The following is a 27,815-nucleotide window of genomic DNA, read 5'->3' as shown; positions in this document are numbered from 1 at the left end:
AGGATACCGATGTAATAGAGTAAATTGAACTTTCCAGTAGAGAATGGCATTACACTGACAGATGTGCATTTTCTTCCATGGCCCTTAGTGAAAAATAGGAAATGGATGATCTTCTTGTCCTAAGGGAGAGATCTACTTGTAGTTGCATTCATCAAGGACCTCTAGCTACTCTGGAGAGTGAAGGTGTCTTGTCTTTGCTTTTGTCACATTCCAGGCATGGGCCTGTCAGAGCTTTTGACACCACCTTAGCGGAAAGTATTCTACACATTCATTGTGGATTCATCCAGGCTTTAGGAGGAATCATATGGAGTCCTTTCTTAAAAATTTTCTACAAGAACTTAGCTTACCATTGCCATTTGCGAGGTTATTTCAGTACTTAATTTTTTAATTGTTCATTCAGCACACTGCAAAGCAGTGCAGTATTTCAAAAGATCATTTGATCTTATGCTAGATTAGTCTTATTTCATCAGTTATCTTGTTATTTTAGATAAAATGTGTGTGTGTGTGTGTGTGAAAGTGACACTGTATTTTCTAAATAGACCAACACCTTAGCTAAAACCTTTTTTCCTTCTAAAAACATTATTTTACATAAAGATAAATGTTGCTAACAAATGACTAGGTCCTGAATTTTGTATTTTAGTTTTAAAGGGGGGGGGATGGGGGAGAATTTTTAGTAGCTCTTACATCAGATGTTTTCCTAATGTTGAAATGCATGAAAATTAAACCTGGCACAGTCCATGAAACAGATCGGGTGCCTACCATTTGTTTACCGAAGTTTAACCAAATACAACATTGTTGATATTCTGCTGCTCTCATATTTCACCTGTGTTACCACTAAGGAAAGGGATGGGGAGGGCTGCATTAACTTTCCAAGCAGGAGGATATGGAACTTTGGATAGAGAGATGAACTATAACTTTGGGGCAGTTCATTGTTTGAAGATTTTTTTGTTTTTGTTTTTTGATCATTTGACCATATATTCAAGGTAGATTGTGAAAGACATACTATTGTTGAAGAATAATCCCTCCAGCCAACACTATTTTTTCTAGACTTCCAAATTTACAGTTTTTATTTAGTTTCCTAATGGGTAGTATGTAACCATGGGATATCCTGAACAGTTCAGAATATTTAAGCATATTTCTTATATCAAATTAATAATCCAATTCAGCAAACTAGTAAAGCACTTTAAAAATTAGTATTTTCAAGGCTCTGAGCTGAGAATTGGAGATAAAAAGACAAAAATGCCCCTCAGAGGGCTCACATTCTACTTGAAGTATACATGTTTAAAGAGAGGGGAAAACTGAAGAGAGAATTAGAACTAATAGTTGGTACTATATTGGGGAGGAAAGCTTACATAGAAGTGATACCTAACATTGAGTCTGGAAGAAAAGCAAGGATTCAGAGAGAAGAATGAGGAGGAAGAGACATTCTTGATACGGGGAATGTCTTGTGCAGATTGGCAAAGCTCACATGGAATATCAAATCCAGGTAATGAGAAGATGCCTAGTTTAGTATGTATAGAGTGTTATAAAAGGGAGTATTAGGAAAGAGAAGGGCTACATAGTAAATGGGAGACAACTTGTGTTGACCTCTAAGTGCCAGGCTTAATGAGTTTGTAGTTTATCTTTTGTGATGTGTTGGGGTATGTGTGTGTGGTGTGTGTGTGTGTGTGTGTGTGTGTGTGTGTGTGTGTGCGCGCGCACTTGAGCATCTGTGACAAATATTGTTTCCTGCAAAAGTACATATGCTTTCTTAATCTTGGGAGCACCATCATTTTTCTTAACACCAATCTGTAAAATTTCTCAAAATCTTTTTTTATTTGTACCTTATAGATCCAGTTGTAAACTAATACATGTATACTTTTTTACCATCTCCAAATTAGGCAATTGGCTTGATTTTTTTTGTCCTAATGCCTTGACTCATTGTGTCCACCTGACTTATTATCAAAGCTAGCTATAAATGATAATTTGCACTTTGCATCATTTTTCCAGGCTCAGTGCTTCTCCAACAGAGGACTTCTAAAGGAAAAATGCCTTTGGATTATGTTCTAACTCCCCAAGCGAAAGAAGACCTCCTGGCCGTCCTACAATTCAAAGGTTCCACTGAGGACCTTATTGCACAAGCAGAGGAACATTTCTACCAGCAGCAGATTGAATTTGGCTCATTCCTACTTAGTAGAATGCTGTTGAATTTTTGTTCAATATTCAACTTGTTTTCAAACTTCTCTGTTTTTAAGGAATTAACTCATCTTCAAGAAAGACTGTTTACTTGTCCTGGGACTTGCAAGGATGCCACCAGTCTCTATACTGACTGGATAATGGCTCTCTATGCTAAAGATCTTGTGACACTGCAGAAGCTCCCAAGTTTTCTTAAGGAAATACCTGAGAAGTTGCAAGTGTTTCCTGGAGTTCAGACGCAGGCCTTACTGATGACACTAAAAACCATGCTAGATCAGTCCGAGATTTTTCATGGCATGAGTTAATATTGATAGACTTTCTAAAATAGCTTAAATTCTTTATAGACACAAATCTTTGACATTATTTGTTTTAGAGGTTCTTATTAGATCATTCCTTTTTCCAAAAAAAATGTATGTAACTCTTGTCAAAAGAGAAATACAGATTATTTACAAATTGAATAGAGGGTTTTAAAATTGCATTGTGTTTTTAAAAGGGATTCTTGTTCGTGCTGTAGCCCTCTTCATCCAAAGGCTTATTAAAACCTAGTGAAACTGTTTTTGTTTCTCCCTTATGGATCTAAGAATCAAAAAAATTATATACACCTATTTGCTTTTAAGGAAATAATTGGGCAACATTTTTTATTCAGCATACTGATCATCAGAACAGGTTCCTTCAGTCCTGTATTTTTTTCTAAAATAAATATTTCTAAAGTTCACTGCCTTATCCATTGCTCTATGTGGGTTTTGGGGGGTTTTTTGACTTTTTTTTTTTGCATAACATGAAAGGGAAGAGAATAAACCTGAATTCTTCTTTATCTGCAACATATGTACACAAGGTGTGTTTCTGTTGCAAATAGCAGAATAAAGTGACAGTTTCTGGGTCTTTCTGTGCTGTGTGATGACACAGACTAAAAATATTTCCATTTGAGATCTTGTCCTAATAGTAAATCATGATAAAGCTAAAAGTTCACAGCCACTAGTAGGAATGTTTTTCTACAGCTGGCACAGAGACATTGACTTCCATTTAGCTTTCATGCAATTTCTATGTATAATCCCACAGCAATTAATCTGCAGTCTCTGATATTTATCAAAGAAACAGATCTTTTCACAAGGTACAAAATATTCATTGATCAATTAACAAGCATTATAATCTCATTGTCATTCCCATAGTAGATCAGTTCTGGTTAAATTCTGTTCTTTTCATGATTTTTCTAAGTTATATTTTAAAATTTATGTTTACACATAAGCTAGTCTAGGAAATATCGCATTTTAATATCTACCAGCTCTCATAGGGAGATATAGTATGATACAGTAAAGCAAATAATGAATAGGATATTAGGAAATCTGAACTCTACTTTGGTCTGTACCAGTACTGACAAACTGACTGTTGGGCAAGTCAGATGTACCTCATCTGTACCTCATTTGCCTCATCAGTAAAATATTAAGTTCTAAATTATCCCTTAAATTTGTTTGTATAATCTATAATCCTGCCCAATATATTTCTTTTCTTTTAGTGAACACTACAAAACAAACTAAACGAATGAAAACTGACTATGGAGAAGATGATTTATCAAAGTAAGGGAAACAGGGCAAAACAGAGGAGATAAATTTCAGAGCATAAACACATGTCCTGTCTTTGGTAGTTCATTTAGACTCGATTTTAATGGAAAAAATAGTGGATTTTTCTACACTTGAACCATCATGAAAATTTTTCTTTTAGTTGCAGTGTTTATATTTCATAAGTGAATTTTGTACCTGTCAGCCTTCTCTTACTATGAATAAAGTATAAGATATGTACAATAACGTAATTTAAATTAAACGCAAGGTAAAATTACCTTCCTGGCTTTCATTTTCATATTTTTTAAATTGCTGTATATCTCGTATGTTCATGTCACAGGAGTCAACATTTGAAAATCTTTCAAAGAGGTGGTCATAGCCACTGAAAAGTTCATATTTTCATGAAATTTCAAGTTTTCACTTGAGTTAATATGGTTTAGCTTGTGTTCTGTGTCTTAACCTGCTATGAGAAACAAGTTCTTAATTTTTTTTTGTCTTAAAATGCATTCTCCATCAGCACAAATTTTTAGTTCTAGATGACTTGGAAAAAAGTTATGTATAGTACCTAAAATAAGTCCCTAGTTATGGCATTCATACTTAACTAAGATTCGGATTCTTTTAAGGAAACCCTCAAACCAGATAAAGGTACATCTGGTTGCCAGTTTTACTATCTCCAAGGATGCCAATTGGCAACTTCTCTTTAAAGTGCAGTCTTAATATTACCTATGGCTCTGAGAGATGACTTCCCCATAGCCGCATAGTACTTGTCAGAGGCAGGAACTGAAATCATGTCTTCCTGAATTGGTTCCATCTACTACACTACTTGGCTTCTCCATTAAACTGTTTTTGCATTGATTACAAAGGATAAACGAGGACAAATGTTTAAATGTTATTAATTTTCTCCACAGATAACCAGGAAAAAATAGTTTTAAATTTGCCTTTCAGCTTTGTGCCTGGTACTTTGTAGCTTAATTGATGTTGAGAGAGTCCTAGTCTTGGAGGCAAAATGACTTGCATTTCTGAATGACTTCAACAAGTCAGTCTGAGCCTTATGAAAAATGGAAATAATATGCTACCCAAGGTTAATTGTGAAGAAAACACTTTGTAATCATAAAGTACTAGATAACTATGAGTCTTTATTATTTGTAATTATCCTGATACCTAGTAACCTTTTCTAAGTGAAAAATGTTTTGAAATTTTTATATGCTGTGTAAGACATGAAATATTCCTTATTATAGTATCAGAAACTCAGCTTCTATTCTCAAGGTCCTAGGTTTTTTTGGATCAGGATTATATTTCATAACACCATATGTGATGTGCATGTAAATCAACCCAACTCACCCCCTTCCATGGACTAAGTTGACCAATCCAATGTGTTTCTAACATGTCCATGAAAGGTATGCCATTTTTGTTTACTGTAAAACCTAGAACGTAGCTTCCCTCAGATTAACACCATTATGTGCAGCAATCATCAGGGGAGGGTGCAATCCATATGCATGCACACACCTTTCCAGTTAAGGGGGGGGGGGGGCTTGATGAGAACCTGTCAATGTTTCTCCTTAATCAGTAGGAAAGGGTCATTTTTGAATGACATGAGGCATTCCTTCCCCCAGGCACTCTTCCACACCTCCTGCCAACATCTAGAGAGCAAGTCTTAGAATGATAATTTGTTTTTATAAGGAATATGGCTTGAATTAGAGGGTCATTGATGACATTGTTGGAGATAGGTGGATAGTAGGAAACCAATAACTTCAAAATTGGAGACACGGGGTGCTGAACTATTCCTGATAACCAAATTTCAAGAAATACCAAAATAGATTCTAAAATTTATGGTGGCAGTATGTTCTTTGATGTTTAATTGCCTTAACACAATGTGTTTTATTCATTTTTGAAATAGAATAAGTAATAAAAGCTAGTTAGAAAGGGGTTTGGTTTTGTGTGGTTTTAAGCATACATTGGTTTTGAAGTACCATATATTCCTTATTTGGAAGATATTTTTATATGGCAAAAGGATTGTGGTAAAAGAATTCTATGAAATTTATAGTTCATGTGATTCTTTATCATTTAATAATTACATGCTATATTCATCAATAAGGCTAGGAAGCCACATATTTTATGTTGAGTACCTATAACCTGTGGGTGAGAACATACTAAGGTGAATTTAAGCATATCTTCAATACTCTCTTGCAGACACATTAATAAAATCATTGCCAGCTTTATCTTTCAGGAACTCTGGGTACTAAAGAATCAGATAGCATTATAGGGTATATTTTAATGCTTTCATTCCTGGTAAATAACATCTGAAGACTGAAAATTCACCCTAGCTACTGATTTATTTCTTCATGTTTTAGCCTTTATATTTTTCTAGTTTATGAAAGCTCCAAGCATAACATATAGAATCAGGAAAGTTCAGTTCTTTCACTTTGAATAATTTGAGGTAATTTGTTGGGGGAGGGAGAAAAGGACTAATTTTACTCGTTTTAAAAAGAAAAACATAACTTCATTTTTTAAATTTTGCATTTTTAAAATTGCAGAATAAAGGGTTTTCTTTAACAAGATTTTTGGACTGATTATCTTTTGTTTTCCTATTTTAGAAAAGCAAAAATAATTATTCAGTTAGGTTTTAAAAATCATTTGCTAAATCAGTAACTGAAAGACATTTAATATTACAACTAAGCAAAGTGGTCTTTGAGCTAATACAGTATAGAAAAATACCACTGAGGTATAACTAATGTGTAATAATATAATTTAGAACTTGAATGTTCTTTTTAAATGGTTCTCTCTTTCCCCAAATTATTTCATTTTTTAAATTGTGCTCTAAACATCTTTTTAAGGTTTTTTTTATTTAAAGATTAAAAAAAACTTTAAGTGGCGTGAACATATTAATCATAGGCTACTGTTAGGAAATGTTGTTTAAGACTCATCAAGAAAAAACAAGAAAACATAAAAGCATGTTTTCTAGTTTCAGCAGGTGGGATTTGCCAACCGAGAATCTGGAATCCAGGTTTGAATCTGTTCTTCTAAGACTGTCATTAATCTCTATGGTGGACGAACTGAAAAAGACCATCCCCTCCAAGCTGCTATCCTTACAGGTGAAGTAGATAGTCCTTCTGAAAAAGATCATTAATCTTAAAGTGGTAAAACATTAAAAAAAAACTTATAAGTGATATCTCAAAAGAACTCTGGCTAGTTGTGTTTTACCTCATAATGCTGAGGAATTTTTTCTAAGGATGAGAATGCTTTCTTAGAATGGTATCCAGTCTGGAATTGTACCCTAACCCACCCTACCATTTCACATATAAACAGCTGGGTGTATCATCCAAGAGAGGTTTTATTTAAAACAAAACGATACATTTTCCTCATCCACATTATTTCACCAAAGAGATTCAGTACACTGTGCAGAAAGTTATTAATGATGCTATCTGACACTTAGGTTGCATTGTAAGGTTTTCAGACACCTTTGTATACATTATCTCATTTCATTCTCACAACAACCCTGTGAGGTAGGTATTACAGGGATTCTCCCCATTTTAGAGATAAGGAAACTGAGATTTAAATAAGTAAAGTGACTTGCCTGTGCCTACACAGTTATTAGTTATTAGACTCCTATTAGTTAAGAAGGATTTCAAACCCTTTTGGCTTCAATAATCATTCTTCTATCACACTACCTCCTATAATTTTTAAGTTGATAAATTAATTTTGTGCCTGAATAATTTCAAATTTTGAAATTTCAAAATTAGCAGGATTAACCAAAGAAAATGTGCCATTTGAAAAACTAGGAATCATTGGAGGCTGGAAGAATCAATTTGGAGACTTCTGGGAGATTCCATGTGCATTGATTGATACAGATGTAGGCATTTTGGGGAAGAGGCAAAGGCACTGATTTGCATGAAGTCATTTATTTTAGTGGGCTAGAAGAAAGAGATTAAGAATAAGAAGGAATGAAATTTTGGGGGGAAAAAGTCATTGAATTGGTTTGTCTCTTTGGGAGGGGTGGGGGAAGACCCTATTTGCATATTTACAAATGCCAAGCAGCGATTGAAGTATAACCATCTCAAATGGTGTCTTAATAGCTTCCTGTTTTGAAAACTTACCTTCTTTTCTCAATCTCACTTGCCCATGGTAACTAGCCTTCTAATGATAGTTATTTTCAGTTTAACGACACAACCTTGCCATAAGCTATTATTATTCCCCCAGAATTGGTGGTTTTTTAATAAGCTTTAAAAGAATCATCTTACCCTTATGCCTAACAATCTCCTCTCTCCCTCTACATGTTCTGTACCCTTCTCCCTGAGAGTGTGTCTACTCCTTCTGTTGTTTACTAAGATGGTCATCCTGTCCTTGAGAACAACTCTTTCACCCTGAGTTGGGGTGAAAGCATCCTGTCTAGCATGGTTCTTAAAGATTGAATTCTTTCATCTGGATTCCATGTGGATTGATGATAACCTATCTTCTCCATCAACCCCTTCTGATTTTAGGAGTGTTCATGGGACATGAAGAATTCTTTGTTCCCTGATGGGTCTTTTCGGATTCATCACAAAAAAGTAGGGAGGAACTGATAAGATTAAATGATGGCTATATTTACCAGACTCTATCTTAGATGCATTTGCCAGGAGTTCACTACTGTTATTAAATTAAGAATACTCTTTCATTTCTCTTCACAGGTGTAGAAAAACCCCACTTTATATGTGGGTTTTCTACTCCACTGTATTGATACCAGATTAAGCTACCAGACTTTTGTGAGGGAAATCTGTAGGGAGTCTGGCCATGGTAGAAAAAATTTCTGATTTTCACCGTTTTTCAGAGGCTGCTACTTTATAGCTCCCTCTGTGAGAACCAGGAAAATGGCTTTTTCAAAGATGATTTTAGACAGAGTATGATTCCAACTACAATCATTTTACTTTGTAAACATTTTCATCTTTTATTATCTGCTGACAGAATAAGAAAAAACCCAACAAAACATTAATTTGTGACAAGAGTCATGAGTTCAAACATCTAAATCACCCAAAATGACCAAGGTCTAAGAGATTAATTAGAAACACAACTACATTAGGTAAACATTTAGTAGCTATTACCCACCTGGGTATGGATTAAACTGGGTTGCTTTGGTGGGATAACTCTACTGCAAGCAGCTGTTAAGTCCCTGACATGTAACTAAACAATAAACTTTTTTCCTGATGTGATACTCACTGTAAGAATCACTGGGTCATCTGTCTACTTGCCTAATTGCTTAGCCACCCTCAATTGCAGGACTCTGGCTCACAGGCTATACTTGTGGACCAGACAAGCTATTAATAGGTGTATTTGTTGTATTATGCATGGAATGTTCCCAGCTGAACACAATAATTGTCAATAACACATGTTGGATCAATCAGTGAATACAGTGATCAAGAGGCTGCTGTGCATGGGGAGGTGGAACAGGAGTTGGACCAAAATGAAACAATCTTTGCCCTCCTGGACCTTATAATCTAGTAAAAGAGAGAACATATACAAAGTGCTGATAGTCTTAGTCCTAAAACTATTGGGATGCCATGTAAGTATCATAAAGTAAAAACAATCATTTGGATAGAAAGGCACTCTGTCCGCGTATATTTTTGGAAATTGTGCCACCAGTAAAAGAAGAGGCCAGGGTGGGAAAAAACTGCTGCATCCTTGAAGCACTAAATCCCTGACCACTGAACTCTGCAAAGTAAAAAGCAGCATGTGGATGTGTATCCTGTGTGGGATTATCTGTATAATATTTTTATGCTTTCCTATTCATAGTTCACAACCGGGTCAGTGCTTCAGCTCCTCAATATTCTGCCTTTCCCAGTAGAACTTAGTGCTTTTCAGACTTGTAGGTTTAAACTCTTCATCAGTTTCTCTTATTTACCAGTCAGACCCCTTGTACCCATGGGCCCCAGAGAGCTGTCAGTGAGGGGACTTTAATAAGTCCTATTTAGAGCACAGGACTTTGGGGAATTCTTTCCCCTGCCTTCTCTCTCCTCTCTGCAAGCCTTTCTATAAGGGTAGAGTTGTGTTTTTTTTAAGGCAATGGGATTAAGAGTGACTTGCTCAAAGTCACACAGCTAGGCAATTATTAAGTATTTGAGGCTGAGTTTGAACTCAGGTCCCAGGGCTGGTGCTCCTGCAAGCCTTTCTACCAGCTGTCCCCTTCACCTGGCATTCCCTCCTCTCCACCTATCTTGGAATTCAGATTTTCCTTCAGGGCTCTTCTCAAGCGCCACCTGCTATAGGAAACCTTTTCAGCTTTCCCCACCTTGCCTTCCAGAACTTTCCTTCCCCTATCCCCATCAGATTGATAATCATATCACCCTTGGCTAGACTGTAAATTTATCTTTGTATTCCCAGCACCTAGCACTTAATAATCATTTACTCAATAAAGAATGGTTGATTGAATTGATCCAAACAATTGTGAAATTTGGTTACCTTAACATTGGAGTGGGGGCCGTGGAACAGTGGAGGCCCATCATTTCTCCAAGCTCTTTGGAAATGAAAAAGCAAAAATAAGTGCCCTAAATATCCTTAGCAACCCACCACCACCACCAGAAAAGCCAGTATGCTCTTTCCAGAGTGAAAATGTTTGTCCTTGAAAAAGACCATGACAACAGGGAGGTGATGCCATGACAAGCACAAGAATTGGATTTGAGTGGGGAATGCTGTAATAAATCACCAGCCTCACTTTCTCCTCCAGAGCCATCTGGGTCCAGTGGCCAGATATGAATCAGACTGACTGGATATGGTCCTGGATGTGCCATCTGGGTCCAGTGGCCAGATATGAATCGGTCTGACTGGATATGGTCCTGGATGTGAAGCAATCAGGATACAACTAGTAAGTGTTAAGTGTCTGAGGCTGGATTCGAACTTCTGTCCTCTTGACCAGTGCTCTATCCACTGTGCCACTGCCCAGTCTTTCCAAGGTATGAAGATGGGAAAAAAGTGAACCATGCGTTCCATCAATTCAGTACATGATGGTTTCAATTTGAGTTCACAATACTGATCCCCATTTCAAACTATTTTTTATTATTCTTTAAATTCATGCAAACGATCACATTGTTGTATCTAAAACAAAACTCAGTTAAGCCTCAGGGTTTCAGGAAAAGTAAATGGGGTTATAAGAACTGAAGCCCAATATGTGGATTTGCTTTCTAAAGGCTTTTAAAGTGTACTCCCCCCCCCACTCTTGTGCTGTTGTTTTTAACCCAGGGAAATATTATTTTCTTGAAATTCAGTTGGCATCAGCCATCACAGGAAGATGAATTAGATTTGAAAATAGTGAAGAGCTATCATGATTCTGGAGCTTTACCAACAAGAAGAGTGTGGCTTTATTATACACAAAATAACTGAAAACACAGTAAAGAACTTAGGAATGATGAGTATTCAAACCAAATTAACAAGGTGAGTCTTCTCCATACTCTGTCCAGTTATGATTGTCTTGTAATATATATTCTCTCTAGCATTTAAAAATACAAATAACAGTAGAACTAATTAATATGCTAAGGCTTTGAGTGTAATTCATCATGTTTCTATCTTTCCATATATTTCTACAATTCTGCTTTTGTGGTTCAGTCACTTTAATTGTTCAATTCACTTCCTGACCCCATTTGGGGATTTTTTGGCAAATACAGAATGGTTTGCCATTTTCTTCTCAAGCTCATTTGATAGATGAGGAAATTGAGGCAAACTGGGTTAAGTGTCTTGCCTAGGGTCACACAACTAGTGAAGCCAGATTTTTACTCAGGAAGATGAGTTCCTGACTCTGCATCTGGCACTCCTATTGTGCCACCTAGATGGCCCACAGTGCCACTAAAACCCAGGACAGTATATAAAGGGTACTAGAGCCTGTTGAATAAGTCCTGGAGTCTTTTGTACAGAGGGGATGAGGGGGTGCATGGAGTCATGGATACAGAAATGAAAAGGTAAAAGTGTGTGCATGACAGAATTCATCACTTGTTTCTTCTTTGCTCTTAAAAATACAAAGTGGACATTCTGTTAAAAACTTACTTGAAATATTTTAGAAGTGTCAAATGAATGGAGAGCCCTCAATGGAAATCACAGAGTAAATGAGAGAAAGCTTAGAGAGGAAATGTCTAAATAAGTCTTGTATTCTATTAGAGCTACCAGATAATCTCTCTGCTAACATTATGTCCCACTTACAAATTAAAACAAAATAAATTTATATTCAGTTGATATCAGTGTTAATATAATCTAGAACTTCTTGGATTTTTGAAGTTTTTTAAGTCTGGACTCATGATTTTATTGATTTGAACAAGGCCCTGAAAAAATTTCCTCTACCATTGAAGATTTGCAATGTTTAGTCTGTGTGGCCAGAGACACAGAAACTCACACAAAGTCAGTCATGGGTTAGAGGTGGTATTTGAATCAAGATCCAGACATAATTGAAGGATTTTTACTGAATTGATGCCATATAAAATATTGAGGCACAGTTTATTAGTGTCATTGCATTAGCAATCCTGTTTCTAAATCAGGGTGAGAGGTTCACGTTCAATGTCCATCTGTTGAGTCCTTGTGTCACAGAGTTGACTTTACAAGAACTCTTTCCAATAACTCACAGGCCTCTAAGATGTGGATCTCAGAAGAAGAGATTTTCAAAAAAGAAATGGCAAAATCCCCTGCTAGGGGATAGTAAGCAATTTCCCCCAACTTTTATTTCCAGGCCATGTCTGAAGTAATAATACCAAGCTCCTCCTAGATTGTTGGTATGCTAATAGAGAGAGCATTCACAGAGGAAAGGGGAGAGTTCCTGGAGTCAGGAGGTTCTTGATCCAGCTATAGGACTCTAAGCAGATCTTAGGACTAAGCCTGGGTTTCCTCAACTGCAAAACGGAAGCAATCCTTTTCTACCTAACATATAGAATGTTTATGAGTCCTTGCTATTCTAAAGTGCTATATAAATGTTATTTATGATGCAGAGAAATAGGTCAGGATAATTATTCCTATATCTGTCTGCCACTCTATTGCCTTATTGGAATCTCTTGGCGATATCTGTTGGAATCTCCACTCCTAAAGAATAAGATTTTAAAAAAGAAATCCTTCCTAGGCATCAGAAAAAAATCTTCTTGAATGACCAAAAGCTATAACAATAACAATAGCAATAATAATAGCTAGCATTTATATAGTCCTCTAAGGCTTACAAAGTACACATGTTCTCTCATTTCATCCTCACAACAACCCTTTAAAGTCGGTACATTATATCCCCATTTTTATAGCTAAGTGACTTCTCTCCCAGGGTCACACAGCTAACTAGTTGATGTTTAAGGTGAGAACTGATATCAAGTCTTCCCAACTCTAATTCCAGCACTATCTACCATTCTCTTTCAAGTATCACACTTTTTTGAAAATTATGCATTCCAGGAAAAGAGACAGAAAGAGTAGGACTGGACTGTAGTGATTATACTTGGAAATAATCATTCTCTTTTGTGTTTTAATGCAGTATATGTGTAGTAAACATTACCATTGAAATAAACATCTGAAATTGGGTACAATGAAAGAACAGGAATTTGCACATAGATTAATGGTTAATATTCCATTGGGCACATCTGAGCTTTGCAGAATGTTGGACTAACTGATGATTTGAGGTCTGCAGACAACACCAGAATGGAACATACATTTTACAAAAGATCTAACGGAAAGTTATTTCAAACAAACAATAGACCCCCATCAATAAAATTTCAAGAGTAACAACTTCATTCATGGTATATTGTCCCTTAACAACAAATAGTAACAGTATGGGGATGTGTGCATTCCCAATTGTTCAAGATAAACTGGATGAGCTAAAAGGAGCACATTGAGGTCAGAGCCTTTTGGCAAAAAGGGAATTTGATTGGCATCTTTCAAGCATATTGTAGAAACAGAAAGGATCAAAATCATTCTATCGTCAGAAACAATATCAATAAATCAGTAACGTAAAATATTTTTTAAATCAGCTTCCATGAAATAAGTGCATTTTTAAAGAATATTCTTATAGGCATTTCTCCCACTTCAACATTTTTCCAACTTATCTCTCTTTAACTCACTCTAACATAATCCCTACCCAAGTCTATTATTAGAATGGTAGAAAACATTCTTTGTAACAATTCCAACCAAAGCTTGATCCCCTATCAAGTCAGAAAAGTGAGAATTTCTCTCCAGATGATTTCTCTCTAGAGGTGTATTCTCTATTTGACACAGAGGGAATTAAGTACAAAAACTGCTGTGTAGAGTCTTGCAAATAGCAACTGAAAGTGTTCATTCTGCTGATATTACTGAACATTGTTCAAAAGTAAACTATTTTCCTCCCTAAATGAGCAATTTAATTTACAAAACTGATTTTCATGCAGGGGGACCAGATCCATATTAGTAGAAATTACCATTTCATAAGTAAAAGAAATGATATATTGGCATATCACTCACCACACTTCAGCCTCCTCTAAATTAAAATTCATATTGATATTTGAAAACATAATATACATTGAAGCATTTTATATGATGTAATAAAAAAGCAAAGCCTTTTTACTATGAAAAATTTTTTAAGGATTAGGACTTGGGGTTCTTCACCATAAAGGTGGTTTCTTACAGACATAGACTTTCACTCTGTAAATACAAATCAGCGACTTGTCTTAGTAAATTCTCTGGAGAAGTTAAGTCATTTGCCCAGATGAGCTCAACTAATACAAATCTTGAACCCTAGGGTTTTTCTGACTCAAAAGCTGGCTCTATCCATTACTTCTGCTTCTTGAGAACAATTATTATTAAAATTCCTTAGCCAGACAAAAGGTGTTCATGACCTGATACCAAAGTCATAATGTATTCAGATTGCTAATGCTCTGATTGATAATTGTATTGGATTTACTAATCTGCTAATTCAGTACAAATTAAAGTGTTGTAAGATAATAATGTGTACTATACAAAAAGTCATATGCAATTACTTAGAAACCTGGCAGTATTTAATTTTAGACCTATCTAGGTTTTTAAAGTCCTCAAATGGAATGATGTACAAGGAGTGGAACTTCTGTTCCTCATGGACCCCAAGAGCCAACAATGTTCTTGAAGGCTAAATGCACCCTCAATCATTTAGAAGAAGCCTTAGCAAGTCTAAATTAATTTGTGCCCAAAGTAAACAGGGTACAAATCATAGAATCTGTGGTAAACTTGACCCCAGCTAACAGGGTTGGTTGGTTGTTTTGCTCCCCTGTTGAAATGAGAAAAACTGTAATGGATAATGTACTAGATAAAAAATATTCAATGAAAACCAAATAAACCACAATTCACCCCCTAAGAATCAGATTGAGATTTACATTTTTATAGATTTAATCAGACCCAGCTGAGTATTTAATCTGATATTCTAGCCTGTTCACTAAACACCAGAAGTGAGTGTCTTGCTATGTAATTTTTTTTTTTTGCATTGGCTTAACATATTATAGTTTCATCCATAGCTAGTAAGGATTTCACATAACTGAAACCATACTTGAAACCCTTATCAAACTGGTTCTGTACAACAGAAGTATATTTTCTATGACATATGCCTTTGTACAATATTTACAGATTCTCTCCATCATGATAAAAAAGACAAAATAAATAAAAACATAAAGGAAGGAAATGTTGCTGCTGAGGCTGGGGGCTCTTTTTTTTTCTTTTATCTTTCGCAAACAGATGCCGCTGGTCTCCTCAGTGCGTGAAGCTGGCTAGCCAAGATTGTTTTTCTTCCTTTTACACGGGCTATGACTGGGATCTTGTTTCAGTTCTTGGTACTGCACCTGTTTAAACAGAGAGTTCAGAGAAAGACTGGTCAGGTGGCCACTTACTGGCAAAAGACTGAAAAGCAAAGGAATGAGAGAGTGTGCCTGGGGGAGGGAGGAGGGGTGTTCTCTTGATGCAAGCTGCATGGGATCTGCAGCTGGGCTGCAGAAACAATGGAGTGATAGAGCTGGAATCAAAAAGGAAAACAGCATTAGGAAAATCCTGCCAGGAAATCCATGAGTGCACTCATGTCAACTTTGGTGATGGGCTAGGGTCGTTTTCTCTTCACCACAAGATGCTACATTGGAAGGGGAGACAAAAAAATCACAACAAGCAACCACAAAGCAACAGTATTCAGAAAAGCCCTGGATGATAAGTCTTTGCAACCTTGTGGAGTTTTTTAATTTATTTGTTTATTTCTGAATACATTTCTAAGCAATTTCTTCAACTCAGCTTGTGTAGGAGCTTTGCAGCTCCCATGAAGATAATGGAGAAGGAAACATTCTCATTAATAGGAGGAAATCATTCTTTGATGTGATAGGAGGTTCAAAAAAAAAAACCCAAAGCCAAAAAACCAGCCATTCTTCACACATCATTTTAGGACTATAAGACCATTTATAATGATCTAGCCTAACTCCCTCTTTTTATTGATGAAAGACTGAAGCTCTGAGAAGTGGAAGGATTTGCCCAGAGTCACATGTCGCATTATTGAGCCAGGCCTCTCATGTTTAACTACTCCAATGCTTCTTCCTTTACACCACTGGGTCTCCCTACTTATAAAGAAAACAGAAATCCCTTGCTCATCCCCTCAAAATAACTTGATTCTTCAAATCTCTCATTTCTTGTCCAAAGAGTAAGGGGAATGTTTCTCCATTAAATGTCTGCTAGTTTATTTTGTTTTCATAATCTAATATTCCTGTTTCCTCTCCACAGGTGGTGGTGGCCTAAGGCAGTAGCATACTCTTCAACCAACTCCAGCTGAACATCATTTGGGGGTTGTTCCCAGCCCTCTTTGGAGGTTGGCTAGACAATCCCCTCTTGGGAATACCCATTCTCCAAACAGTCATTTTGTGGCCAGGTAAGCTGGAAGTTTCTCATGGGCAAAATTCAAGAGAGGACTCATTTGTGAATGAAATAGAAAGGACAGAAGGTCTAGATTTCAAAATCAATGAGACAGAGAATCCAAAACTCAAAACCTGATGTTATACCATATTACAAAACTAAGGACAGTAGTAACACCCTGCAAAAAAATTTTTTAATAATAATATCAAAGCATTTCAAAAGCCTACTCACTACTTGTACATCAGAAGGAACTCGGGAAAGGAAGTCAAGTAGTTCATTGTTATCGATTGCATATGGACTCCGAAGCTTCTTTGTAAATTTATTGATGCCTGGAAAAATGATGATTGAAACATCATTAAAATTTCTGTATTTTTTTTACTCCCCTCTAATTACTGAAAGCACATTCTAGCCAATTTTTGACAATTATTTGTTGTTGGATTTCCCCCCACCCTTTGTCAATAAACATTTATTAAGTTCCAGACATTGTGCTAAATGCTCAGGATACAAAGAAAACCAAAATCTGTTCCTGTTTGTGACAGTATCATAGTCTAATGTATCTAGTTATATTTTATGTTTGTATATATGTGTATATATGTATGTATGTATATGTCTTACAGTGATTTGAATCTGTATCTTGTAAGATAACCATTTACCTAAAGGGTAATAGGTAAAGGGATAGCCCTTCCACCCTGACCTGCTGTTAGAACTGTTTGAGCTACCTCTGCACCTACCTGGGAAATCATTTATAAATTAAGACAAGAGTTTTAATTATTTACGTAATCATTCTCAGAAGAAAATGCACTCAGTGTTAGTTTGGGGTTTTGTTTTTTAATTATGAAAACTAAAAGTTCAAATGGTTTTGATTTCCATTATTATCTGTGTTGGAAAAGGATATACCAGTATTTGGGACTGTACACATTGGATGCTTTAAATGAAATAAACTAATGGCCCAAAGAAAACTGAGATAAATGACTATCATTGTCATTTTTTTTTAAATAAAGATTCAGGAGGTGAAACCTGAGTAGACATTCAGCCCCCCATGAAATATTGGCTTCAGTCTCTGTCTCCTTATGTGGGGTTGGCCTGAATATTCTCACATTTCTGATTAATATTTCAGCTACTGACTAAGAGTGTGTGTCCAACTCTCAAATGGGCCCTCAAAACAAGTAGCCCACATTACATAACCAGAAAATGAAGGAATGGGTGAATACATGTATGTGGTAATAAATAAATATTAAATTCTATATGTGGCCCCTGACAAGTTTTTGTTGGGCAATGTAGCCCACAAGAGCTAAAAGGTTGGACACCTATCCACTAAAGGCAACAAAAACAAATACAGGTTTTTTTTCTGTTTAAGTTGATAAAACAACAGACTCAAACTCCTGCCCTGAAAATGACTTCTGAGTCAATTTTTCTTAAGAGGCCACTAACATGTGCCACAGAATATAGAGCCATCTATTTGTTTCATGGATTTTTTTTTTTTATTAAGAATTGCCTTATTAAGCCAGGGACAAGTCTGACCCTACCTGGGTCTAGAGGTAATAAACTGCCCTAAGGTGACACTCCTCCCTAATTCCTTCAGTAAAATAACATCTGTTTTAGATATCATAGAAATGAATGAAAGATGAGGAACTAAACATTCAGTAAAAACAGTGGGACTGTTCTTGTTCCTTTCCCCCTCTTATAGTAAGAACAATGTCATAGCTTGGAGTTAATTTAAATTGTATGATTCCAGAAAACAATATGAATTTTGTTTTGCTTTTCAAGGGTCATAGGCAGCAAATGGTCAAAGGTAAAGGGTCTGTATTAGTCATATGATAAATCAACTTCTTCTGACTTGAAAAGACTTGAGTTTGGAGACAGAATATCCCTAATGCCCCTGATCATTTTATACAAGAGAGTGTCATAAAGTTCTTTCCAGACAAAAGAAAATACTAAAAGTTTGCTCTTATGTTTTGCCCCTGCTCTTTTTCACTCCTTTTGACAGTTAGATGCTTTTTTGAAGTTCATGACCCATTTTGGTACGTTGGTTCATATTAGATTGGGGCGGGGGTAGGGAACAATTCTCCTTCAATAGTTTCTTTCCCTTTTTCTAACCGATTTATATATAGGCAAAGAAAAAGGATTATTTGAAATCATTAACTTGGTGGGTTTATATGGTAGTAGTCCTTGGAGGCTGAAAATTGAGTTTTCCAACCCATGAATTTTGTCAAGAAAGGGAAAAAAAAAAGTTAACTTCAGACGGCACTGAAATAGGCAGCCTTCCAAATAGAGGGTCTGGGTGGGTAATGAGTGCTTAGCATAATGTTTGGTATCCAGCAGGCCCTTAATAAATGTTTGTTGCCTAGCAATTGGATAAACAAGACAGGACTGAAATATTATCTTGAAAACAGGTATGTGATAGTTCAACATTCTGATTTAGTAAAAACAAAATAGATTTCTTGTTCTTCAACTGAAAAATACTGAGTATTCATTTTCCCAAGCCTAAAGGTGACCTCTTAGACAGCCTTTCATGTACATATACTTTCATGTTTACATATGCTATCAAATGATAAAGTACCATAGGAAAAAAAAGCATATTGTCCTAAATGCACAATATAGATCGAAATGCCTCTGTTTGTGTATAAGTGGTGAAAATAAATCAGAGTAATATCTAGACAAAGCTACATATTGATATATGAAGAATCTACACAGCCCTATGTTTATAGTATGATGAAGGCTACAATGCCAGGCAAGAAAAATGCATTTTGCAGGTAGACCTAAATCTTTACACTGTTGTGATTTTTAACTGACCTGTCTCTTTCCATCATAGAGCAGCTTCATGACCATAAATACAGAAAACTACTGACAATATAACTCATCCCTTAAAAACACTTTGTTCTAAGTAGCTCAGACAGTTTTGCTTTGTTTTTTTTTTAAAGGACTTTACTTACCCCAGACAAGGACAATGTATCTCAACGGAATAAAATACAGGATGATTGTGAACACACAGAGGGCAGCAATTGCCAGCCAGCTCAAGAATGGGACAGTCCAGTTGAAGGTACTGAATGAAAAATTAACACATCATCAATCCTGTCACTTTGTACTTTCAACCAAAGATGAATCAAGTAATGACCAGACTTCACATATGCAAAATAGGCCTAATTAGCCTCCACTACTTTCCAGTTGAAATAGAATCTAAAACACAGAGTGATAGGAAATTGGGGATAAATGAACTCTTTTTATTCTTTACCAACTGAGCCTGATAGACTTCTGTGGTGGTATCAAACAGAAATGGTCCTACAAAACTATAGGTAAGGGTCCTTAAACCTGCATGCTGACAGAGATGATGTCTTATTTAACATCTATGCTGAGTGTATTTTTATTTATTTTCTTGAATGTTTCCCATTTAAATCTGATCTGCTGTAACTAAAGAAAGGATCATTGCATCAACAAGCTGCATGCATACTACAGTCCTAGGGACTTTTGACCCACATCTGCAGTTCTGTTTCCTTCACCTATCTCAGACTCACCTTGTTCTTCCCTTTTTAAGAAGTGTAAAGCAATATTTTCTAATGTTTGATAATAATAAAACATGCCTCCAAGTCTGTCATCAACCCTTCCATACTTCCCAGGTAAAGACAGAATCCTTTGGCCTATGAAACAGATTTCCCCCTAAACTGGGACTGCACTTCTTCCCTTGGTTGAGTTTCAGAAATATAAGTCAATTAAAAAAGAAAAATAAGCTTTTTGTTTTAGCTTCACAAAATTTCAACAATTGGGGGCAGCTAGTAGACAAAGCACTGACCCTGGAGTTAGGAAGACCTGAGTTCAAATTCGGACTCAGATGCTTTATAATTGCCTAATTGTATGACCTTAGGCTTAACCCCATTGCCTTAAATAAATAAAATTAAGAATAAAATAAAATAAATGTCATTGATAATCTTTAAAAATTTCAACAATCTTTTCCTACTTAAATAGAATTTATTAAAAGAAATGAGCATGATTTAAAGAAAGACCTTAAATTAGATTGAAAGTTGAATGGAAAGAACAATTAATGGAATGTGGTGACTTCATACTGCTACTCACCATGGTATAATATAAAGATTTCTGGACTGAAAAATATGGGCTCTGGGTTCCAGTTCTGGCCCCATCACTAATTTTTGTGTAATATTTATTGACTCTAAATGACTGCATAACCAGAGAACAATCAGAGGAGGGCAGCTAGGATGGTAAAAGACCTGTCTCAAGATCATGGAAATGAATATCATTTGAAAGAAATGAGGATGGTTAATATGGAGTAAAGAAGTCTTGGTGGCAAGTAGGGGAGAGGGGAAGAGTATGATAGCTGTCTTTAAATTATTTGAAGGGTTGTAATGTGGATGATTTTAAGGAAAAGCTTCCCCTGCCCCCATACAAATGGAAAAGGAATAGTTCCAAGGTTGAAATTTTAAAAATAAGGAATTGCATCAAAAAATAATAAATAACTTTTTTAAAAATAATGAGTTATGGTGGAAAGTCGGGTAAAAGTTAACATGCAACATAGATAAAAGAGGGGAAAAATGTACAGAAATAAGGATGAAAAAGTCCCTGTGACTTTGAGGGATTTGGCTCCCATGTAGTTCCCTGTAAAGACATTAACAGCTCTCTAAGGAGGGCAGATAGACAGACACTATTAAGTCTTCAAGGATGATTATCCAGTTCTATTGTCATTTTCAAATATAAAAATGCCATTCTTCAAAATATCTTATCAGTGTTAAACTGCCAAAGTTTAGTAAGATGGGAATCTGCACTAATATACTTTGTTGTCTGGCTATTGAGCCTTTAAATACAGCAAAGAGAGGTTGGGCATCCAGTTTATGCAGGTTATTGAGGAAATAAAGGAATTTTATGAGTCACTCATCTCTGAAAAGGCTGAAACATGGGTTTTTAACCTTGGAGAATGAGTAACTGGGTATGGCCAACTCATAGGATATGAAGCTGGGTTGGTTGGGGGAGAGGGGGGTCAACTCAAGTGGAAGTGGAAGCCATTTCTTAAATCAGTCTGTCTCTCTCTCTCTCTCTCTCTCTCTCTCTCTCTCTCTCACCATTTTTCTCATAAAATTATTTCTGGAAAAAGAGTCCAAATACTGTGGTTGGATTATCTTGGATGCATTGCTTCAAATAATTGGTATGGTCTGGCTGGTTTGTTTTTGTTTGTCTTTTCTCATCGCTAGCAATTTTGACATCTTTCCAAAGTGAACATTATGTAACTGTCACTAGGTGTAGAATCACTTCTTTTCTCCTCAAGGGACACCTGCTCGTTTCCTTTCTCCTGCCTGAATCTGCATTGAACAGAAGGTTGAGGGTCTGCTTGCCTTCCTGTGGCTCAGCTCAGAGCTATCGATCACACTACCCCATGTGTGAGGACTTCGACTATCCAATCTGGAAGCCTCCTTCTGTGCTGTCCTAGCATGAGTTCTGTGTATTTTGCCTTACTCCTCTTGGAGGAACAAGTAGGAAAGAAACAGCAAAAGACAAGTCTCCACCAGTGTGACTATTGCCAAAGGGGAAAAGGTTTGGTGCCCTTTTTTCTAGATTAAAATATGAAGAACCTTGTTCCAAAGTACCTCTTCTTTTCAAGAGGAAGGAATGGAGAAAGATTTGAAGAGAGAGACAGAGGGAGAAAGACAAGTCAATGGCAGGAGGAGGGGGGAAAAGAGAAGACAAGAATACCAAGAAGGAAGAGAGAGAAGGGGGGGAGAAGGAAACGAGTTAGAGAAGGGGAAGGAAAGAGATTTTGATTAATTTCAGGAATTCAAAGAGCTTCCTTCAATGAGGATTTAATGAAGAGATGGTGTCTGCAAAAGGCTTTGGTATTTTGTGAAACTATTTTCAAGACAAACTGTTTTCACTGGTTTGGTCCCAGGAGAAGCATCTCTTTTTCAGTACCCCACAGTCCCTTTGTGCAGAAATCAAAATGTTGGCAAGGCTTTGAAACACTGCCATTTAGCCAACAACATGGAAAGCTCTGCAAAGTCCAGATGTCCTCCACACTGCTCTATAGCCAGGACTCAGCCTTTTTCTTCAAGTGGCCATGGATATTTTCTGTCCAAACACCTGTTCCATAGTGGCAGCCTCCCACCATCCAGTAATGTTAGGGGAGGGGAAAACAACCAAGCCCATTTCTCCTTTTCCCATCAACTTTAAAGCAAAAAAATTCAAAGTATTCTGCATTGAAAAATCACATTTTTCCATCTCCAAGTCTCAGACTTTGATATACCTGACCTAGAGAAAGAACAATAGTTAACATGAAAATGCAGATTATTAGGATAGAACTTTGAATGTTTTAGCATGCTGATGTGTGGAATAGAAGACAAGGTTCTTGGGGATAGAAAGAAAAACTGAATTAGAGGAAAAAGCCTTGGAAATCTGAGAGTAAATGCTACTGGGAAGTGAATTTGAGAGAGAGAGAGAGAGAGAGAGAGAGAGAGAGAGAGAGAGAGGAGACTACTATAGTTATTAGAATTACCTTGCCTCTCCCCAAAAGGAACCAGGACCTACACACTCTCTCTCTCTCTCTCTCTCTCTCACACACACACACACACACTTATATTACACAAGAAATTATTCAAAAATATATTACCCCTCAGTAACATGAAAGGCAGCATAACAATAGCTTATATCTTGAGTTCCAACAAAGTCAATGTAAGCCTAAAATCCTGAATCTGCTGGATATGAATAAGTTAAGAAACAAGTAGATAAGTGAAAATTATAGAAAAATACATCCATCCACATAGCACCATAGCTTAGAATAGGCCATTATCAGTCATTATGGAGACTGGAATAACATTTTTGTGGGTTTTTTTTTTTAAATCCTTTCAAATTCACATTCCTTTTTAAAAATGTATTTATATAAAGAGAGTTTCAGTAAATAAAAATATTTGAAACAAACTAAATAAGCTAATAAAAATAAAGACCTGCCTCTGTTTTTTTCATTCTAGCTTGTCGCTTTTATTTTGGTTAAGAGACTACAAAAAGTTCCAAAATTTATATCCATAATCTAAACAAGATGATAATGTATTTCTCCTGAAGCAATGACCTCCACTGTGTAATTTGCAAAAACTGTCGAGAACTGAAAAGTTCCTTGCATAAACCTTTTTTTTATTCATGGTAGCCTCAATATGAAGAAAACTTGCCCAATGATAAAATGCAAGTATTATACTGAATACCTGAATTCCTTATTTAGCAATATTTCCCCCTATCACAATTTCTATTTCATTGAGGAATAAAGTGGTCTGGTTTTTAAATGTGCTAAACTTAAGGACTGTTTTTTTTTTTTTACTTCAAAGTGACAGCTATGATTCCATTCCAACCAATATGTGCTAAATTTCAGAATGAAAATGACAGAACCTTCCTAAATCCCAGGGTTGGCAAAAAGCAAAGTAAATAATGATAAAAACCAAGCAGTGGTCACCAAGAATTCCCCTGCCTAGAAAACCATATGACATTCTGCCCTCTAAAAAACAAATGGAAGACCTGTCCCAAAGGAGACTAGGTCTCATATGTCAGCATCACTCACTTTTTTATCCTCTCTCCAAAGGAAGCCACTTCATCAAGGATGTTCTGGACGCTGACACACACCTCTTGGATGGCATAGATTTTATTTATGAATCCTTTTTTTTCATTGTCCTAAAACATAATTAAAAAGAAGATTTGGTGTTAAGGGTGAGGAGAGAAAGGGATCACTTTATTGTGCTTGAATTCTTTGAATCGACCTTGCAATTTTTTTTCTTTTGGAAATTACATATATATATATATATATATATATATATATATATATATATATATACATAAAATATTTGTTATTAAATATGGAATGTATATAAACAAAATTTATTGTGGACAAGACTCCTATAAAAAAACAGAAATTCTGCTAAGGAATAATTATATATTAAATCAAAGAATTTAGAACCAAAATGGGCTTTCTATTAACATTTTCTAGTCTAATCCTCTCAATAGATTTGAAAACATCCAAAGAATGGGGGGAAGCGGAAGTGATTTGCCCAAAGTGAGGGGGATTGAAAATAGCATAAAACTGAACTCAAGTCTTCTAAATTCAAGCCTTTTTTTCTGTTACATTTAATGAGTAAATAGGGATATAGAGAAGCACATAGCTCTTCCATACTTTTAAGTCATAAGATCTTGGTCTCAATTCCTAAAACATTCCTATTAATACAAAGGGAATAATAAACCCTGACTCCCATTTCTTTGAATGACCAGCTCCTGGACCAACCTTAGGTCCCTCTCTCTTCTGCCAAAACTCCCAGTCACAATTTAAATCCCAGAAGTCTAAATTTTGCAGTAGTTTCGGAAAATTTATCAATAGCAAAAAAAAAAAAAATGGGAGATATGGGGAATGAAAAAGAAATTGTTAGCAACTGGAGGGGGAGATGCATATGTAAAGATTTTAAGCCTCTATGAACACTTGTAAACTGCATCAGAACAACTCAGATTGTCAATAAAGTTTGAATACTTTTAGAGGAAAGTATTTTTTTATCTGGTAGCACAGGCTTTTAGTAACCGATTCACCACATGAAGTTCTCTGTAATTCAGGGGTTTATACTAAATTCAAGCTAGGTTAAAGTACCAGGTGAGCTTGATAATTGAACCTAGGGCAAGTAAGGAATTGACTTTTTTTAATTTTTATTTTTTTAAAGATTTTATTTGAGTTTTACTATTTTCCCCCTAATCTTACTTTCCTCCCTCTACAGAAGGCAATTTGCCAGTCTCTACATTGTTTCCATGGTATACATTGATCCAAATTGAATGTGATGAGGAAGAAATCATATCCTTAAGGAAGAAACATAAAGTATAAGATATAGTAAGATCAGAAAATAAAATATCAGTTTTTTTTTCCTAGATTAAAGTTAATAGTCCTTGGTCTTTGTTCAAACTCCACAGTTCCTTCTCTGGATACAGAAGGTATTCTCCAATGCAGACAGTCCCAAATTATCCCTGATTGTTGCACTGATGGAATGAGCAAGTCCATCAAGGTTGATCATCGCCCCCATGTTGCTGTTAGGGTGTGCAGTGTTTTTCTGGTTCTGCTGATCTCACTCAGCATCGGTTCATGCAAATCCCTCCAGGCTTCCCTGAATTTTCATCCTTCCTGGTTTCTAATAGAACAATAGTGAACCCTAAGCTTTAATTTTCATTTTTCTAATAAGCAATGATTTAGAGCAATTTTTCATATGACTATGGATTGCTTTGATTTCCTCATCTGTAAATTGCCTTTGCATATCCTTTGACCATTTGTCAAATGGGGAATGGCTTTCTTTTTTAAAAAATTTGACTCAGTTCTCTGTATATTTTAGAATTGAGTCTTTTGTCAGAAACATTAGTTGTAAAGATTGTTTCCCAGTTTACTACATTTCTTTTGATCTTGGTTACAGTGGTTTTGTCTGTGCAAAACTTTTTAATTTAATGTAATTGAAATCATCTAGTTTGTTTTTAGTGATGTTCTCCATCTCTTCCTTAGTCACAAACTGCTTGCCTTTCCATAGATCTGACAGGTAAACTAAACTAGTCCTTGATCTTCTAGTTTGCTTATAGTACTGCTTTTTATGTCTAAATCCTGTGTCCATTTGGATCTTATCTTGTTATAGGGTGTGAAGTGCTGGTCTAGTCTAAGTTTCTTCCATACTAACTTCCAATTTTCCCAGCAGGTTGGTTTTTTTTTAGTTTTTGCAAGGCAATGGGGTTAAGTGGCTTGCCCAAGGCCACACAGCTAGGTAATTATTAAGTGTTTGAGGCCAGATTTGAACTCAGGTACTCCTGACTCCAGGGTCAGTGCTCTCTATCCACTGCACCACCTAGCCACCCCTTCCCAGCAGTCTGTCAAAGAGTTTTTATCCCAATAGTTGGACTTTTTGGGTTTATCAGACAGTCGAGATTACTATAATCATTTCCTGCTATTGCACCTAGTCTATTCCAGTGGTCCACCACTCTATTTTTTAGCCAATACCAGACATTTTTGATGACTGTTGCTTTATACTTTCTTTTGCACTTTTTTTTTTATTAAATCCCTGGAAATTCTTGACTTTTTATTTTTCCACATGAATTTACAACTTTTTTCTAGCTCATTAAAGTAATTTTTTGGAATTTTGATTGGTAGAGCACTAAACAGGTAGTTTAGTTTTGGTAGAATTGTCACTTTTATTATATTAGCTCGACCTATCCATGAGCAGTTGATGTTTGTCCAGTTATTTAAATCTGATTTAATTTGAGTGATAAGTGTTTTGTAATTGCTTTAAAAAAGTTTAATGAGTCTGCCTTGGCAAATAGACTCCCAGGTATTTTATATTGTCTGAGGTTACTTTGAATGGGATTTCTCTTTCTAACACTTCCTGCTGCATCTTGCTAGTCATATATAGAAAAGTTGAGGATTTATGAGGGTTTATTTTACAATTGTCTTTTGACCTTACCTGCTGGAAGCTTGGGAACTTGGAAAGTTCCACCAGGGTCTCCTTTGAAAGGTAAATGAATCTTGACTGCCCCTGTAAACCAGTTTTCCCACTGTGTGAGTCTTTCTTATGGTTAGAAAGTTTAAGTGTGAAGAAGTGGAGGTGTATAGTAGGTGGAGTTTCTATCTTTAGAAAGGGAAGGTGTGGAGAACTGGAGTGGTGCATAGTAGATGGAGTTTTTATCATTAGAAAGGGAAGGTATGGAGAACTGAAGTAGAGGATAGTAGATGGAATTTCCATTTTTAACTTTAGAAATCTTTTAGAAAGGGTAAGTAAAGGGAACCAAGAGGATTGTTTCCTGGCCCAAGTGGGAGGCTGAAATGGGGAGTGTGAGAGCAATCCAGTGAGGTCTTAAGAAGAGCAAACTCGGTGGCTAGGTGGCGCAGTGGATAGAGCACCAGCCCTGGAGTCAGGAGTACCTGAGTTCAAATCCAGCCTGAGACACAATAATGCCCTAGTTGTGTGCCCTTGGGCGAGCCACTTAATCCCATTGCCTTGCAAAACCTTAAAAAAAAAATAAAAGAGCAAATTCTTTGGGTTGGGTAAAGAAAATTCTTGAGATTTGGAGGGAGTAGGAGAAGGAGGTGTAGCAGAAAAAAAGAGAAAAATAGATAAAGATTATTAAACCTAATTGTTTACATTCATGAAAGATCAGAGGCTATCTATTCCAGTAGATGTAAATACTTCTCCTTTATGTTTGCCTCCTGTTTTTCACTTTGCCTCCCTTCTCTACCTCCCCTCCTCAGGTGCTCTATGGTTGTTCACATTAAAAAAAAAACAACTTATTGGCTTATATATC

The 27,815-nt window shown here is 36.1% G+C and overlaps 2 protein-coding genes and 1 long non-coding RNA gene across 8 annotated transcripts in view; 2 read left to right on the top strand and 1 right to left on the bottom strand.

Moving 5' to 3' along the window:
* The window catches only part of SLF1 (SMC5-SMC6 complex localization factor 1), a 124,479-nt gene extending 119,677 nt beyond the window's left edge, over nt 1-4,802 (top strand). For 2 of the 3 annotated variants that reach the window (XM_074206881.1, XM_074206879.1), the window contains one exon: nt 1,990-4,802. In XM_074206881.1, the coding sequence (XP_074062982.1) occupies nt 1,990-2,480 (491 nt within the window). In that variant the 3' untranslated portion in view covers nt 2,481-4,802. The remainder of the gene's footprint in view (nt 1-1,989) is intronic. The other variant, XM_074206882.1, reaches the window with a different exon arrangement.
* A 2,205-nt stretch (nt 4,803-7,007) lies between these two features.
* The window catches only part of MCTP1 (multiple C2 and transmembrane domain containing 1), a 528,212-nt gene continuing 507,404 nt past the window's right edge, over nt 7,008-27,815 (bottom strand). For 2 of the 4 annotated variants that reach the window (XM_074200502.1, XM_074200503.1), the window contains 4 exons: nt 24,073-24,182; nt 19,466-19,575; nt 16,764-16,861; nt 7,008-15,487 (listed from right to left, as the gene is read on the bottom strand). In XM_074200502.1, the coding sequence (XP_074056603.1) occupies nt 15,416-15,487; nt 16,764-16,861; nt 19,466-19,575; nt 24,073-24,182 (390 nt within the window). In that variant the 3' untranslated portion in view covers nt 7,008-15,415. The remainder of the gene's footprint in view (nt 15,488-16,763; nt 16,862-19,465; nt 19,576-24,072; nt 24,183-27,815) is intronic. The other 2 variants (XM_074200500.1, XM_074200501.1) reach the window with 1 other exon arrangement.
* Nucleotides 10,065-19,644, top strand: LOC141497731 (uncharacterized). Its single transcript, XR_012471425.1, has 4 exons — nt 10,065-10,563; nt 10,964-11,129; nt 16,404-16,548; nt 19,454-19,644. It is a non-coding gene; the product is annotated as an uncharacterized LOC141497731 (long non-coding RNA).

Source organism: Macrotis lagotis, chromosome X, assembly GCF_037893015.1.
Source record: "Macrotis lagotis isolate mMagLag1 chromosome X, bilby.v1.9.chrom.fasta, whole genome shotgun sequence".
Taxonomy (NCBI): domain Eukaryota; kingdom Metazoa; phylum Chordata; class Mammalia; order Peramelemorphia; family Peramelidae; genus Macrotis; species Macrotis lagotis.
The sequence above is the reverse complement of the archived record's forward strand: the minus strand, read 5'-3'. Positions and strand labels throughout refer to the sequence as shown.